The sequence below is a fragment of the Plutella xylostella genome, chromosome 25 (genome assembly GCF_932276165.1).
Source record: "Plutella xylostella chromosome 25, ilPluXylo3.1, whole genome shotgun sequence".
Lineage (NCBI taxonomy): Eukaryota > Metazoa > Arthropoda > Insecta > Lepidoptera > Plutellidae > Plutella > Plutella xylostella.
Genome location: NC_064005.1, coordinates 6,708,474 through 6,725,509, shown reverse-complemented (window position 1 = coordinate 6,725,509; position 17,036 = coordinate 6,708,474). Strand labels below are relative to the sequence as shown.

The 17,036-nt window shown below is 38.8% G+C and overlaps 2 protein-coding genes across 6 annotated transcripts in view; one reads left to right on the top strand and one right to left on the bottom strand.

Moving 5' to 3' along the window:
• The first annotated feature begins 190 nt into the window (after positions 1–190).
• Positions 191–17,036, top strand: part of LOC105384256 (bifunctional glutamate/proline--tRNA ligase) — a 36,586-nt gene continuing 19,740 nt past the window's right edge. For all 4 annotated transcript variants that reach the window (XM_048630435.1, XM_048630436.1, XM_048630434.1 and 1 more), the window contains exons 1-13: positions 191–356; positions 442–774; positions 1,101–1,251; positions 1,546–1,662; positions 1,949–2,075; positions 2,668–2,860; positions 3,424–3,595; positions 4,110–4,268; positions 8,818–8,892; positions 9,526–9,670; positions 10,538–10,782; positions 11,102–11,309; positions 12,018–12,206. In XM_048630435.1, the coding sequence (XP_048486392.1) occupies positions 320–356; positions 442–774; positions 1,101–1,251; positions 1,546–1,662; positions 1,949–2,075; positions 2,668–2,860; positions 3,424–3,595; positions 4,110–4,268; positions 8,818–8,892; positions 9,526–9,670; positions 10,538–10,782; positions 11,102–11,309; positions 12,018–12,206 (2,151 nt within the window). In that variant the 5' untranslated portion in view covers positions 191–319. The remainder of the gene's footprint in view (positions 357–441; positions 775–1,100; positions 1,252–1,545; positions 1,663–1,948; positions 2,076–2,667; positions 2,861–3,423; positions 3,596–4,109; positions 4,269–8,817; positions 8,893–9,525; positions 9,671–10,537; positions 10,783–11,101; positions 11,310–12,017; positions 12,207–17,036) is intronic.
• Positions 12,754–15,293, bottom strand: LOC105393187. Of its 2 annotated transcripts, none has more exons than XM_011564922.3 (5): positions 15,110–15,293; positions 14,236–14,729; positions 14,045–14,155; positions 13,707–13,877; positions 12,754–13,647 (listed from the first exon to the last, which is right to left on the bottom strand). In XM_011564922.3, the coding sequence occupies exons 2-5, from the start codon at positions 14,683–14,685 to the stop codon at positions 13,645–13,647; spliced, it is 735 nt and encodes a 244-aa protein (XP_011563224.2). In that variant the 5' UTR covers positions 14,686–14,729; positions 15,110–15,293; the 3' UTR covers positions 12,754–13,644. The 2 variants fall into 2 exon arrangements, with proteins under 2 accessions (XP_011563224.2, XP_048486395.1); XM_048630438.1 differs by having other exon boundaries at positions 12,754–13,628; positions 15,110–15,284.

Here is a 17,036-nt window from a genome sequence, read left to right as displayed (position 1 = left end):
AATCTGAAAAACTAGAAAACTATTTTATGTAGACGTCAAAGAGTCAAATTATCATAATATTCATAATTATTACGGCATTTTTGCTACATAGAACACAACCGATATCCCATTCATGATCCAACATAGCGAGTGATTTTTATGAACGCATCCTAAAAAACGTCATTTATGACGACTGACGTGACGTGCTCTCTCGATGACAGTAGTGACAGCTGTTCACGCTGCATCGTTTCCTTTTTCGTGTGTGTGCTCGAAATTCCGGGCGGTACTTCCTTTTCTGAGGAAGAAATAACTAAAAAGCTCTAGCACAAGAAAGACCACGATGAAAATAACCTGTAACAAGGCTAACCCGCCTTTGGGTAATACATAAAAACACTTATTTCTTTTTATTGCATCAGATTTTTCTATTCTCTATTTACTATCTATTTTTATCCTTAATTCCAGGTGGTTTCCTAGCTATAGAACTCTACAGGTCCTTGTCGAAGAGCATAGATGTGGCTTGGGGAAGTGAATCTACCGTGACGCTCCCAAACAGTAAAAAACCGGTGACATATGGAACCAGCAATGATTTGATAAGGTTGCTTGAGAATGCATTCAACAAGTCAGCCGGTCCCCTGCAGAAGGTGACAATGAACCACTGGCTCTCCTTCAGCCTGATCTTGGAGGATGAAATGCCCAAATCGGTGGAATATCTGGACAAAACCCTCAGTCCGCTCACCTACCTGGTTGGAGAATCACTGTCTGTGTCTGATCTTGCTGTCTTCAGTGTACTCCATGGTATGTACCTAAATAATTACAACACATTAAACTTATCAAACAACCCTAATTAAATTTTAAAACAAACATTATTGAGTTTTTAATTGTAAATAAAAGAATGGTATACTTAATTACTGAAATGAGCTTAGAGAAGATCTATTTTATTCACTGATAAATAAGCCCCTCTAGACCACTAGTATTTAACACTGAAATGATATTCATTCAATCAAATGATACATATTTTAAAACTATGTAAGAAATCTCTACCTTATTTTCTTCTGACTTGTAACTAAGTTCTTAATATTGGTGTGCAAGTAACTTATTTATCAAATACTGTTTATCTGCAGTATCCAACAAGTTCAAGGACATCTCCAAGGCCACCCCACCCAAGAATATCCTCCGCTGGATGAAGCTGATCCAGGCGCGGCCGCCCGTCGTAAAGGCTCTCAAGGAGCTGCCCGAGGATGTGCAGCAGAACATCAGCAAGGCCTCGTCAAGGTATTATTATTATTTTATTTTGAGTACTTTAAACACATGTGTAAGTACATGTATTCACAAAATAAAAGTGATAATGATATCTTGTTTACTGTTGGTCATACATGTGAACATGTGCCTCTAAGTAGCACTTTAAAACTTTGTCCTTGGGTACCTTATAAACCCATTAATTAAGATAAGTGGTAGTATCATTCAGGATTAGTGAAACACTCAACACTGCACTGTGGTGTGTAATAAACATCCAATTTGTGTCACTTCTAGCCAACAAATTATAACATAATGGTGTAATATTTCCAGGAGGTCCCCAGCGGCGGGCGAGGCGGGCGCTGGACGGCTGCAGGAGGGCAAGTTCATCGACCTGCCTCACGCCGAGATGGGCAAGGTCATCGTGAGGTTCCCGCCTGAGGCTTCTGGGTAAGTTTGGTTCCCTTAATAAAGCACTTTTAACCATTATAGTATATTGCATGTAATTAATTTAAATTTACTAGTTACCAAGACAAAGTGCTCTCACTACAAAAAGTTCCAAAAAGGAACTTTTGCAAACTCTATTTTATTTTCCATTTTCCAACAATCACTTTCCCACAGACAGCATACTTATGAAAAAAAGTATAAGTAAGCCTAGTGTCTGGTAAACATTATGTTCTCCAACCATTACTTACCCTTTTTATCCTCTGTACATGTAACTACCCCTAACCCGCAGATACCTGCACATCGGTCACGCGAAGGCAGCGCTGCTGAACCAGTACTACCAGCAGGCCTTCCAGGGGAAGCTCATCATGAGGTTCGACGACACCAACCCCGCCAAGGAAAACGCCGAGTTTGAGAAGGTAACCTATCTTATCCTATCCTACTAATATTATAAAGGCTAAAGTTTATGTGTGTGTGTTTGTATGTTTGGTACCTCTTCACAGCAAAATGGCTGAATCGATTTTAATAAAATTTGGTATGGAGTTAGCTGACACCCTGGCATATCCATAGGGTACTTTTATCGCGGAATTCCCACGGAAAAAGTTTTTAAGGCGAAGCTAATTTCGCGGGAACACCTAGTGCGGAATGATTATCGTATAAGATTATGTATCAAACAGGTATAGCTTAGCTTGGCTAAGACTCCTTTCCACTACGCTGGTGCATTGGGCGTTCCCCATAGGTGTAGGGTTTCTACATAAATATGTAGGTATCCTATTGTTTTTTATAAATAACACTTCACTGCAGCAAATAAAGCAAAGTAGCTTCCAGCGTCTGTCTGAATGCTTAGAATTGTGATAGTGATTTAAGGGTTCAGGGAAATCGTATTGCTATGAACTTAACTGACCAAAGCTAGTACGCCTTTTTGAACTATTATTTAGGAAAGTATAAGTTGTATTTTTGTAATAATTTATTTAATGGTGCAAATAAAGTGTATTATATTCTATTCTCCAGGTGATACTTGGCGACGTGGAAATGCTTGAAATCAAGCCGGACCTCTTCACGCACACGTCGCAGTACTTCGACCTGATGCTGCAGTACTGCGAGCAGCTGATCAAGGAAGGGAAGGCGTTTGTGGACGACACGCCCGCTGAACAGATGAAAGCTGAGAGGGACAGCAAGACGGAGAGCCGGAATAGGAATAACTGTGAGTTTGCTGGATTGCCAGAAGACTCAGATACTAAATTGACAGATTCTTTACGGTTCATCAACCCGTAACCCGTTATCTAAAACTGTTTGATATAATTATAGTGACCTGTAGGTCTCGACCACTCGGTCATAAACTACAGGCACTATACCTACCTGACATCAGGGATCCATGGAGCAGGTTCATCAACAGACGATTGTCCCGCCAATAGAACGATACGACACTTAATCGCGGAACATCGACTGATGATGAACCGTATAAATTTTATTAGTTTTGCCAGATTGTTTGCTTGGAAATTTTGGAAGACTTTCCGCTAACAGGATCAAGCGTTCAACAAGACTAATTTCGTAATTTCTGTTTAAAATCTCTAATCTCAAAACTGCTATGTACGGCTGAAGTCTAGAAATTAATTAAGAAAACTGCTGTTTCACTATCTTTATTAACTTTGCGCAGCAACAAACAATATTGATATGTGTGCATGCATTTCTTTGATCTCTTTTGTTAGGTATAACATCTTATATATCTTATAAATTAGATAAAACCCCTTCTACCCCCCAACCCAGCCGTAGCCAAGAACCTGCAGCTCTGGGAAGAGATGAAGAAGGCGTCAGACAGCGGAGTGCGATGCTGCGTGCGAGCCAAGATCGACATGGCGTCGGCCAACGGGTGCATGCGAGACCCTACGATCTATAGGTGCAAGCCTGAGGTGCACCCGAGGACTGGCAGCCAGTATAAGTAAGATTATATATCTTATATCTTGAATGTTGGCAACTTACTGCGGTGCTTTAGACCGCGTCCGCGACGCCAGCGGTATGATCGCACGCACTACGGTTATTTACTCTATGGCGGAGAAATATGTACGAATCTCCGCCTCCACAGACTCAATACTAGTAGGTATCCGCCCGCAGGTTCACACCTATAACACCATGCATATGTAAACGTGAATGATAAAAAAAAATATATGAAAATGGTGGCCGTTCGCATAAGGATAATTGACAACCTACAAATAGCTTACGGCAGGAAACGATAGCAGAAGTCCGTCCGCTATTTTTAAAATGTTTTTTTTTTTATTTGAGAGCCTGTTACTATTCATTATTGATAAATGCAAAAAAAATATAGTCTGTATGTCTCTTTTACCTACGCTAAACTAATATGAGGCACCTTTGTCCAATGCGAAGTTCATGAAACAAATCCATAACTACATTACATACACTGATCCAACCTCACCTTCCTTCTCTCCTATCTACAGGGTGTACCCAACGTACGACTTCGCCTGCCCGATCGTGGACTCCATCGAGGGCGTGACGCACGTGCTGAGGACCATGGAGTACCACGACCGGGACCCGCAGTTCTACTGGTTCATTGACGCACTGGGGCTGAGGAAGCCTTATATTTGGGAGTATAGCAGGTACGGCTTGTATTTGGTTATTTATTAAGGCTGTCACTAAAGCTAGAAGAAAATCAGAATCTGTCAAATCTAGTGAGGGGGGTTGAGGTATGCGGGGCGTTCTCGGGACAATGACATGAAATTTTAACATAGTACTCGAAAACATTAAAGTGAAGACATGCCACTTTGTTAAACATATACTAAGTAAGTAATATTGTTTTGTAAGTGATACGAAAATATTTATTTTTATTTGAAAGTATTTTTAATATTTAATCATTAATTATAAAAAGTCGTGCCCGTGCCGATATTTATACAGGTTGTTGCAAAAAGGGTATACTAAACTAAGCCGAAACCTACGTGTGCAGCATGTTATTGATGTTATGTCTAAAACCCTGGAAATGAAATCAGAATGTAAAAATTCGCGTTTTTTTTATCGCGAATTAAGTATAGCCTCACTTGGGGGCAGATTTTAATATAAGAGGGACTACAGGGTGTTGTATTAAAAAAAGTATAGTTAGCCGAAAGGGCGTTACTCTGAATAACTTTTATCCTACGTATTTTTTTATATTCGTGAAAAAAAAAAACGCTTCTCCATATATTTTTTTTTGGTCACGTGACCTTTTAGTTAGACGACCTGTTTTATTTTGGTGTTTTAAAAGCAGAACAGTAGTTTGCAGAACTCTGCATATACAGGGTGTCCCAAAAGGTTACGTAGCTGGCAAAGGTGGTGATATGGGGTGGTCTGGGTGAGGTATAATATGTACTTAAGTATGTGTATTTTGGATATGATAGAAATAATATTTTTGTTTCTTAAAACCAAAAAAAAATAAAACCTTTTTGCGCTCTTTTGCTCACTGTAAGTACCTACAAATATTGCTGTATTAAAAAAATTGCGGTTTTGTAATAACGATTATAAAAAAAGTTATTTTCAAGTCAAGGAGTCAGTACCTAATTACAATTTCAGTCAACACCAGGTGAACTGAAAAAAAATAGATAGTTCTAATTATTCTATAATCACTTTAGATCGCAAACATTGTAACTCCACTTTTCTCGGCGAAAAGTCAATTAGTGTCAGTTGGTGTCAATTAGGGCATGCAATACCGGAATAATTTTCAATACCGGTATTGAGTTTCGGTATTACTACTTCGGGATTCCGGTACTAATACCGGTATTAGACTTTCTTGTTGTTATAAATGGCAAATATTGTGTTTAAAGGACTATAGGCCAAAATTAAACAAGAAAAGGCAATCAAATTCTGTAATTATAAATATAGATTTCTACGACAATTGAGTATTAGAGTTAAAATGATAGATTTGAAACAAAAAATTTGGTGTCGGTTTACGCATGGGCAACAGTAGATTTCCAACGGCCAAAAACTACATTAAACTATTGGAAACAAGTGCGCTTTCATAGTATATAAGAACACAAGGCTAACTATACCTTAATCGCTTTATTTATAGCCTAAAAAGTCCGATTCCGGTATTACTTCAATACCGGTATTAACTTTCAATACTGGTGGTGGTTGAAAAATACTTTTTTTTTTCCGTATTTTATTGTATGCCCTAGTGTCAATAGAAACGTTTTTTGAATTTACATGTTTTGTTTTACTCTTTATTCGAAAAAAAAACTGTATTCCGCATTTTACAATTTGTTTTCCTCTAAACCAGAAACCGTGATTTTTAAACAAGAAAATTTAGTAATTCCCTTTATTCTCATATACAACGTGCGATGTAGGCGAGCGTGAACGAAAACTATGCAATAAGCCTTTGTTTTTATTACTACTTTACTAAAATAAAATAACATACTCAACAATGTTAATATTTATTTTTGCAATATTGTAAAATTAAAATCTAATTATTAACATGAATTTCAACTTTTTTTTGCATCTATGCGTCGAATGACGGCATGACGGCTGCTGCAGCTACGTGCTGTCCAGACCTCCAACCAATCCCACCAGTACTGCAGGTTGCGTCGAATACGAGCCATTCTCTTCGACTTGACAAAACAGGTGCTCCTGGAAGGGCCATAAATCGCACGGCACCCGTACCGTATAGAGGCAATGGACTCCTTTGCAACAGCCTCCCAGATTCCTAAGTAGCCCATGCACTGCATGGCGAGCACAGCTTTTCGTAATGAATCCTTGGGATGTCAGCCCTCTAGGAACGCGGTTACTATTTTTAAGCTAAGAGCTAGTTCTCATCCTGCTCCGACAGTGAACGAACGCAAAGTATTGTACCCACTATCGATCACGCATTTCGGATGCCAAACTGACTGTCCGAAAGGTCGAGACCGTACCACCACGTACTACAGAGAGACTCGTTCGAAGAGCTTGTCAGGCTCTTACAGCAGTTAGATGTGTCGGTCAACGGAAAGATAATCTACAGGCCTGCTTTATTTATTTAGGAGCACTAATGTGGCCTCCTTTCAGTCATTGAGAAACTCACTGGCACTCAGGCTGCGGTTGAACAGGAAGATAGACTGTCTAAACAAATCCTTTTTAGGCTAGTTAAAAAAAACTTTAGGTAGGTAGTATGTTAACTAGAACTACAAATAAAACAGTATATGTGTCTCCTTTTAAAGTTGGTCACGAGGAGTTACGATGATTACGATCTGAGGTGACGCTGACGATATACAAGGTGTTGCAAAATGGGTATAAAGCTAAGCCAAAAGTGGATTTAGGGGTCATTCTGATCCACTTTTCTTCAACAATTTTGAAAATTCACAAAATAAAACCTTTTACAAAGAAACTTATTCGATCACGTGACTTTTTACTATAAAGACCGAATTTATTTTTCGAGAATTTCCAAAACTAGTAGAACAAAAATTGTTCAGAATAACTCCCTGAGTCACCGCCTGTTGGCATAGTATAATCTTTTTGCAACATCCTATATAGGTGGTAATATCAGGTTTACCTGGGCCTGTAGAGTGAGATTTGACCTGGCAAGGGGAGTCACAATAGATCTTTTAGGTTGCAGTGGCGAATGGGCACTGGTTTCCCTGCCCTTTTCTATAACTATAACTATATGTAATTTTATGGCAATTCAATAATGGTATGACATTTACATATTTGAAAAAATAATAAAAAATATAGGTACATTACCTATAACCCTAATAAAAAAAAACTGGTTCAGCCCTTCCTTTAAACTTATAACACCCCTCTATTTCCTTCAGGAGTTCAAAAGCTGTGTTAAATACATATTTTTTATGAGTTTTTTTTAATACTAGACGACCGTATGGCGTAGTAGTTATTGACCCTGACTACTGAGCCGAAGTTCCCGGATTCGATTCCCGGCTGGACCAGATCTTTGTTTAAACACAGATATTTGTTCTCGGGTCTTGGATGTGCCCGTAAAATGGCAATAGGCCCGCCCCCTATTACATTGGGATTTAAACAACACTGGCGAAAAGTGGGTGCAGCAATGCACCTCTGCCTACCCCGCAAGGGAGTACATTAGTACAAGGCGTGAGAGTGTATGTATGTGTGTATATATGTAGATAAAGTCGCACTTAACCGCTTTTTTTGCAAAGCTTGTTAAATTCATAGATTTAAAAAAATATGTACATTTTAGTTCTTCAATTTTTAAAAGTACTTATACTTTTGAACACCCTTTAGTGTACAGACTACCACATCTTAAAATATATACTATAAAAAATTACGGTTTTTGGTTTCAAATAATACAAATTGAGAACTTAATTTTCAACACCCTGTATATTGTGTAGCTTACCTAGCATACATCAGCTTACAGCAGTCATCATTTTTAAACCGGAATTTATTAGTTTTTTGCAAAAAAAGTTGACTTCTGGTCCATTAAATCCAACTCTTTAAGGTAACTTTGTTAAGAATTTAATTACCTACACATACATATAAGATTCCATGAAAATGGGCCCTCTGATTTCGAGGGTTTTTTCATAATAAGTCGAAAAATGGCAAAAGACATGGTCTGTTTGTAATTTTTTTTAACATACTTATTATAATCCTGCACCAATTTCTAAGCAAATATCATGTTGAGTATACCCTCTGCTACAATATATATTTTTCTCAAAGTGATAGAAGCTACCGTTTTTCCAATCTAATCAAGTATATCAAACCGACTTTAGCATTTTAGGTTTCGTAATCCCCTTAAGTATTTATTTCACAGGTATAAATTTGGTTATTTAGAAAGTCTTAATGGCACAGGTATAAGAAGTAAATGTATGGTGGGCTTAGTGCTAAAAGCATTTTCTAGCAGCCAACCTACAGGATATAAGGAAAACTAGTAAGAAGGTGTGCAATAAAATAATATTGAGGCCATTTAAAATTATAGCGTGCTGATGACAAACAAAGTAGACAAATAATAATAATAAAGAGTATCAGTATACACAATTACATATGGAGTAAGATTCATAATGTATTACAAATGTATAACAGGATTGAGGTGATTGGAATGCTTTATGGTGGTACGACCATGGTTTTTTTGTTAACTTTCCCCCGTTTTATCGTTATGTTTTTTGCTTGTGAGTTTCCCGTTTATGTAATGCTATTTCGGAAATAGGTATACCTTCATTAATCCGTATTTTATTATCATTTCAGATTGAGCATGACCAACACAGTATTGTCGAAGAGAAAGTTAACGTGGTTCGTCGAACAAGGCCTTGTAGATGGATGGTAAGTAAAATAAATTATATTTTAACAGACTTTTTAAGTAGACCTTTCAAAAGCCACCCAGTTATCTTTTACTTTCAAGTTCCTGTTTGAATCCCCTCTCCCCTATATTTTGAACTTCATGACGAAAGAAATTTTCTGTTTCAGCCATTTGACAACGAAACCCTCAAAACATGGTTTCATACCTTTTTGATTAAAAACGCACAAACATACCCAACTATAAAATCCATTTTGATCTAAAGTCTGTTATTTTAATCTCAGATACTAAATTGACAGATTCTGAACGGTTCATCAACAGTCGATTGTGCCGTGATCAAGTGACCTATCTTTCTATTGGCGCGACAATCGACTGCTGATGAACCTTTCAGAATGTATCAATTTAGTATCTGAGATTAAAATAACAGTCTCTAGATCAAAATGGATTATTTAGTCTATTAGCTCTGCTTGTGAGTATTTAATCAAAAAGGTATGAAACTATGTTTTGAGGGTTAGTATTAAAGATTTCTATGTTTAGAGATTAAAACACAGATTTTATGCGTAACTATAGAATCAATTTTGTGTTACTCAATAAGAAATTTGTCCTGATGTTATGAAATTTTTGTATGAGTATTTTAAATTTGAACGTTCCCCTTCTAGGGACGACCCGCGCATGCCGACGGTGCGCGGGGTGCTGCGGCGCGGCATGACAGTGGAGGCGCTGCGGCAGTTCATCCGCGCGCAGGGCTCCAGCCGCTCCGTCGTCTTCATGGAGTGGGACAAGATCTGGGCCATCAACAAGAAGGTACATACTGTCTTGCAGGGACGACGTGGCGGACTCCTAGCCACTAGTTCACATGACGATCAACAGATGGCGCTCGGAACTCAATACAGAGAAGATGTATGGGAACTACGCAAATTACTATGAAAATCCTACATCGCGCATTCGAAGTTTCTCACCTACTCTGCAATATATAGAAATCCCTAACGCTAACCGTTGGGCAGCTGCCCGCCAGGCCACTCCACCCGGCCTGGTCGGAGGATCCTCCCTTTGCATGGGGATGCTCTAACACCTCCAGCATCTCCATATGCCGACGGTGCGCGGCGTGCTCCGGCGCGGCATGACAGTGGAGGCGCTGCGGCAGTTCATCGGCGCGCAGGGCTCCAGCCGCTCCGTCGTCTTCATGGAGTGGGACAAGATCTGGGCCATCAACAAGAAGGTACAGTCTTGCAGGGACGACCGCGCATGCCGAGTAAAGAGATCTGGGTCATCAAATCTGGGCAATCATTTAAATGCCTTGTACATTTGCATACGCCCGCAGGATTGCCCGGATTGCCCCCCATTGTCACGGGTCCTACGTACATAGGTATTCCAGGCCTATAGTATTTGCCAAAGCAGAGTAAATAAATAATAGGCCACATTTTACATCAAAGCCAAGGCAACGCTACATTAAAAATAGTAAAAGAGACATACATTCGTTATTAATATGGTTTAAAATGTGATGTCGATTTCAAACAAATTATTTAAATAAATGTAATTTTACCTACGCCTATCGTCTCTTCTGTTGGTAGGTACTATATATTATGCAACTATACTGTGACTAATCTGCCCAACGTAACATTACCATTCATTAATTCAGTATCATTCATTTATTGACAACCTTTCCCCCAGGTCATCGACCCGATCGCGCCCCGCTACACAACCATAGAGACCACCCCTGTACCAGTGAACCTCAAGGGAGTCAACGAGTCGACACTAACTGTACCTCTGCATCCGAAGAACGAGAATATTGGTACCAAGGAGGTGTGGGTGGCGCCTCGGCTATTAATTGACCAATCAGACGCCAAGCTGCTGAAGGAGGGAGAGAATACCACGTTTATTTACTACGGGAACGTCATGATTGATAAGATTCATAAGTGAGTATGTTTTATATGGATACAGGTTGTTAAAAAAGCGTATTGTTAACCGAAAGGGTGACTTGTGGGTTTATTCTGATCAAATTTTCTACGACTTGGAAATAAAAAAAAAGTGTTGCGGAGTGAATTCTTTTTGTTTGTTATTTTAGAGGTGCTATTTTGATCAAGACTATTCTTGGCCATCTTTAAACACGGTTTTGAAATAAAAAAAATACCCTAATAATACACTGAATCCTCTAGTTCTATTACCCTCCTCCCTAATATCTAAAGATAAACTAAATCCTAAATAAAATAATCTTACAAACCTTCTAATCCTCAGATCGGCTGACGGCACAATAACCAGTATAGACGGAACCCCCAACCTCGATAACAAAGACTTCAAGAAGACGGTCAAGGTGACCTGGCTGGCCGACACCGCCAAGTCGCCGGCAGTCGAGACTTACTGTGTGTACTTCGACCATATCATATCGAAGCCGCTGTTGGGCAAAGATGAAGACTTCAAGCAGTACATTGGGCATCAGACTAGGGTGAGCTGTTTTCTAGTATAAATTGGTATGACATAGGTTATAAGTACTGAGTAGTAAATTATGTAATAGTGGTTGCTCTGTAATTTATGTTTCGTTACTTTCACAGCACATATAAGCGTAACGTAATCGAACCGCCTTCTTTTCTTCTGCGCGAACTCGGGAACGCCTGTTTGACAGAAGAAAAGAAAGTAAACGTTACGTTTTTATGCTGTGCCCTTAATTCAGATAAACTGCTTCTCTTCGGAGTTTGTGTCATTAAAGCTATAAAGAATAGCTATTTTAACTTTGTATCTGCAAGATTTATGTTCCGTTCCAATCATCATCTGCAAAACATCTCTCCACACTCACTCACGCCTTGTACTAATGTACTCCCTTGCGGGGTAGGCAGAGGTGCATTGCTGCACCCACTTTTCGCCAGAGTGTATGTTAGTCCCAATGTAATAGGGGGCGGGCCTATTGCCATTTTACGGGCACATCCAAGACCCGAGAACAAATATCTGTGTTTAAACAAATATCTGCCCCAGCCGGGAATCGAACCCGGGACCATCGGCTCAGTAGTCAGGGTCACTAACCACTACGCCATTCGGTCGTCTCTCCAATCTTTCTCATCCTGGTATTACCAGTTTTAACTATTTACGTTTAATAAACGAAATACCAATTAATTATACATGCCCTTTTATGCCATCTAACCCACTCTCTCCCTTCCAGTGGGAGATCCCGATGCTAGGCGAGCCGGCCCTCGCCTCCGTCAAACAAGGCGACATCATCCAGATACAACGCCGAGGGTTCTTCAGAGTGGACGCGGCGCCCTCCCCCCCCTCCCCGCAGAGCGGCCGCCCCGCCCCGCTCGTGCTGTTCCACGTGCCCGATGGACACGCCAAGGAACTGCCGGGACAGGTTAGTGGAATCGGCCATTTTCATATTGTTTCTTTATCTAAACAGCGTATAGCTTAGCGCTCCTTTAGGGATAACCGTAGACGGGACAGAAGCTAGATACATTTAGTCGCCATTTCCATATAGTTTCTTTATCAGCGCGGATTATAAACTCTTCAGTGCCTGATAGACATGTTAAGGAAACGCCTGGACTGGTGAGGGGAGATTGTGTTTTATTTAAGGCTTGTTTAGTTAGTACTAGGGACATTCTTTGTGCTTTTTAGTGCCAGGTGGATATGCAAGGAGGCTGCCGGGTCATTCAGGAGAGTGTGTGGTGTGAGTATTGAGGCTTGTTTACTGTGTATATGCGGGACGTTGAGCGGAAAAAAACATGCTTATAATATATTATGTACTTACCTATACCTACCTACATAAAAAAGAACGGCAATGGACATAATAAATAATTTTTTGGTTTTCTGACTTGGGATACAGATAAAATGAAAGAAATTATATAGTATTTAGTTATGTAATCAACAAAAAAGTAAAAATCTACATAGAAAAAAGGTAACATAAAAAGATGTTCACAAATGCGTGAAATTAAAACTAAAGTACTATGCTCAAGCTGGGAGCACAACATAAACATTTAAAAAATCTATAAAAATAAAAATATAACTAAAATACAAAGACCCTTGTACAAGCTGATTAATTAGACTTTGAATCATCAATATCTAAAATATTTTAAACACAATTACCATAAAAATATTCACGACACACAATTTAATACAATCATCAAACTATTATTCAGAAGACAAATCACAACTTACCTATTTGCAAATTTTCAACTTTAACTTGATTTATTTCAGGCTCTGTTTTAACAGTTATCAAATTGTTTCTCCTATGATATCCAGTATCATTATTGTAACTGCTGTCTGTGTTTAGCGGCGGTGTAAGCAGTTCTCGTTTCACATTTACTATATCTTTTTCCAGCATATTCTTTGTATCTGCGTCGCAGCAGACATTACAGGGTTGGCAAAATTGAAACGGAACCATTGTCGGTGAATAGACCTCACAGTCATATGAGTTGCCTGTGTTTTTTGTCTCTCTTGTACTTCCATATTCGTAACACAGATTGAAGAGTTCAGCTGGATCCATGGTAGGTGAGTAAATTTCAGTGTGTGTGTTAGCGGCCACTGTCGTTTCCGGGTAGTAAAAGTTTTCGGGACCCTGAGTAGGAGAGTAGACTTCGGTGTCAACCCTCGTAAGAATCACTGTCGCCAACGAGTGGATAGAAACATCCATTTCTGAACTGTATAATGAGTCACTGTCTTCTGATTTCCTCCTGTACTCTCGGGAAGTTTTCATGGCAGATGAAGGTGATTTTGATGACTCCATAGGCTCCGTGTAAGACCATTTGCCTAGTCCCTGCTGTATCAAGAGTCTTTCCCTCTGAAACACGAAAATGTTACTATGACATGGTTGAAGTATTGTAGTTTATAGTGAACCAAACAAATTGATTAAACTTACTTCTTTCGTTTTTTGTATGAGTATGTCCATTTCATCTTCGGAGTTGAGGTTGAGGTTTCCAGGGCTAACATCATCATAAGATAGGTTACCATAATCAGTATCACTTGATATCGGAGATAGGGAAAAAGATAACTCTGACTCATATCTCTGTGTTTTATTACGGTCCTTGCTCTGAAAAAATATATATTTTAGAATGAATACATGTAAATACGCACAAATATGTATATTATATGCAGGATTACCCAAATTGTTTACCATATCACATTCATGGTAGAAGCACAGCTGACATGATACAAGCATAGCTGACATTGATTTATTTCACATTTATACATATATACCTTTTCGGATTTCCTGTGACATGCAGACTTGTATGCTTTATTTTTTATTTTAATTTTCTTTTCCTTTTCATGAATGCCATTTTTTTGGTCCACTTTAGTTGTACAGTTAGACTGAAAATAGTAAATCATTTCTTAAATACAATTATTATAATTAGGTTATAGGAATTACGAAACATAATTAAGATACCAACTTTCCGTGCTTTCATGCAGCAATAACGGGATCTGTAGCAAACTGGGACTATTCTTTCTGTAACTGTCAACTTTGGTTCTTCCTTTACAATAACCTGTGGTTCTTTTTTTTGTGGTTTAACCACTGGTTTCTGCTTTTTCTTATCTGTGTGTTTACTTGTCTTCTTTTGCTTCCTTCTGTGCTTATGTTTCCTATCACAAACATTAGTGTTTAGGTGAATTATGCACTTAAATTTAGGTTGAACATCCACTTTTTGAGTTATCATAAGAGTTTGGAAGTCACCAATGTGTTCAACTTTAACCTTCCTCTCCGGGTGCCCTTTGGGTGGGGGGTCTAATGAACTGAATACCATAGGTCTTGGCATCACATGTTTAGAATTCTGTTCAGATTCTACCAGGATTACATCTTCATCAGTGTCTTTTTCTACTTTTGGTATAAGTAGAGGATCCATAATTCAAATTATAATTAGGATGTTAGTAGTGCATGTATTGCAAACTGAAAAAGATAAGGTAAATTTGTTAGTAAATATAATTTGGTTATGGCACAGTAGTTTACCTGCTTACAATATTTGATGGGTTATCTAGGGGGCAAATTTGGTTGGTGAATGATAGGGTAAATGATGGTATAGTTGTGAACAAATGGGCCACAAGTGCATACAGATATAACGTATCACTCAAGCCTTAGTTCCATGCTAGATAGAGTAGTGCATTTCTGCACTTACTTATCACAGGTGTTATGTGTATACAATAGTTAGTCCCAATACAATAGAGACATCTATTACACTGATCACGTATCTCCTGATATCCTAATATATTTTACGAATTTGGTCAGTAAACTAACAAGTTATTAAACATTATAAATAAGTAGGTACTTACTAATTACCGTAAAATTGTAAACAATACCTAAGAATTATGCTGAAATCTTGGCAAAACTAAACTGAATTGACTTACAGCTTTTGTTTAATTAATGCCGATATCGCAACATCACAAACACGAGAACTAAAAGCAAAATAAGTTACAATTCTAAAATAAAAAAAACTGCGCGGGTAGGGCGCGTAAACTTTTCTTCAACTCTTTGACACTTGACAAATAAATTGTCATTGTCAATTTGACAGTTGACATTGACAACACACTTGAGGTGACGGCAAACGTTTCGTTCATAAACCGAAATATAATGTTGTTATCATTAAAATCTCAGAAATCTGTTAACATTCAACTGAAATGTTGTTGAAATGTTGTTCAACTGAAATGTTGTTCAAATAATTACTTGTGCTTTTAAACTCACAGTACCGGAGTGAGTGAGCTCCCACTCCTACCTCCCGCTTCTCGGGATAGGTAGTTACCTATACAAACAGACTTCGACATGGCGAGAAATTAATGAGATAAATATTTATATTAAGTACTTTATTTACATGACAACTCCAACTTTGTAACTGATTTTAGTTGCTATAAATGTCGTTGTTGATAATAATAATTAACCCCTAATCGGCCAGACATCCTGTTTTGAACTTTAACCGCTTGAGTTAAGGGCTAAAACCAAATAATTTAAGTAGCCATGGCTGTTTATGGGTTAAATTACTACGTACTTATATCCCATTCCACGGGGAAAGACATCTGGCATGACACAAACAAAAACTACCCTCGAATGTTATAAGGGTTTTTACAGATGTCTTTCCCCGTTTAATGGGATATAGTCCTTATTTCGATCATCATGGCGGTTACTGTTACGATCAGCTGACGACCCGGCCCGGCCGGCAGCGACCAGCGACCTTCTTCTGGCTCTAGTGCTGAACAAAGAGAATTTAAATACTGACGAGGTGCCGAAGGTCGCAGGTTGCGGGTTCGAATCCATGCTGGGCCAAGTATTTATTGACCGGAAGTTATTTCTTCTAGTAGTATCAATGTTCAGTGCGTGTTTTTGTGTCGTGTCGTGTTATGTTCCTTGCGTAGTCCTAATTTGCCAACAACCAGCAATGAAGTTCATTTGCTTTCATTCCACATCAGCAAAAATCCACTCTGGCATTTACAAGAGAATAACTTAGCACCTCTATTCTTTGCGTGTATTCGTACCGTATATTGTAATTCTCGCTAACTAACGCAGCATTGCACATCGTTCGTTGCGATACAACATCTCGCGTTTTTCACAAACCTGTTCGAGGTCCGGCGTAATTTGTAGAAAGTGAAATGATTGTGTGGTAAGTTGGTAGGGTACGTGTTCTTTAGTTTTGTTCGATACATTATGGGACATTCTACCATGTAAAGTTTCTTGTAGTATTGTTTAGTAAATACTGCTGATACTTAAATCGTATGTATGTCGAGTGTTTGTGAAGTGGTTCATTTCGTTGAGTGAGTTTTTTTTCTGCTGTCCTTAACATCTACTATACCTACACGCAGACGAGAGTAGATACAGATAGAGTACCTTATCTTTTTTCAGCAGTTTTAAATGCTAGCCAGGTACTTATTTAATAAATAAAATATTTAATCCCGTATAAAAAAGTACCTACCTATCTAGGTACAGATTACAGACGACGAGTACCTTCTCCTTTTTTCGAAGTCGATTAAAAATACCTGTCCATCCTCCTGTAATCTCTACACAGCTAAACTAGAAGGGCTAGTACGGGGCGCATTTAAGACGTGACAAGAGTTTTGCATCGCGCTCACTCACATCGCGCTGCCTCAAGAGTGAGCGCGACAGAGAACTTTTGTCACGTCTTAATAGCACACCGTGCTACAGGGCCAGCACCTAGCGTTGCAGTGCTTTCGCAGCTACCCCTAGCTCTGCGGATGCGGATACAATCCAACC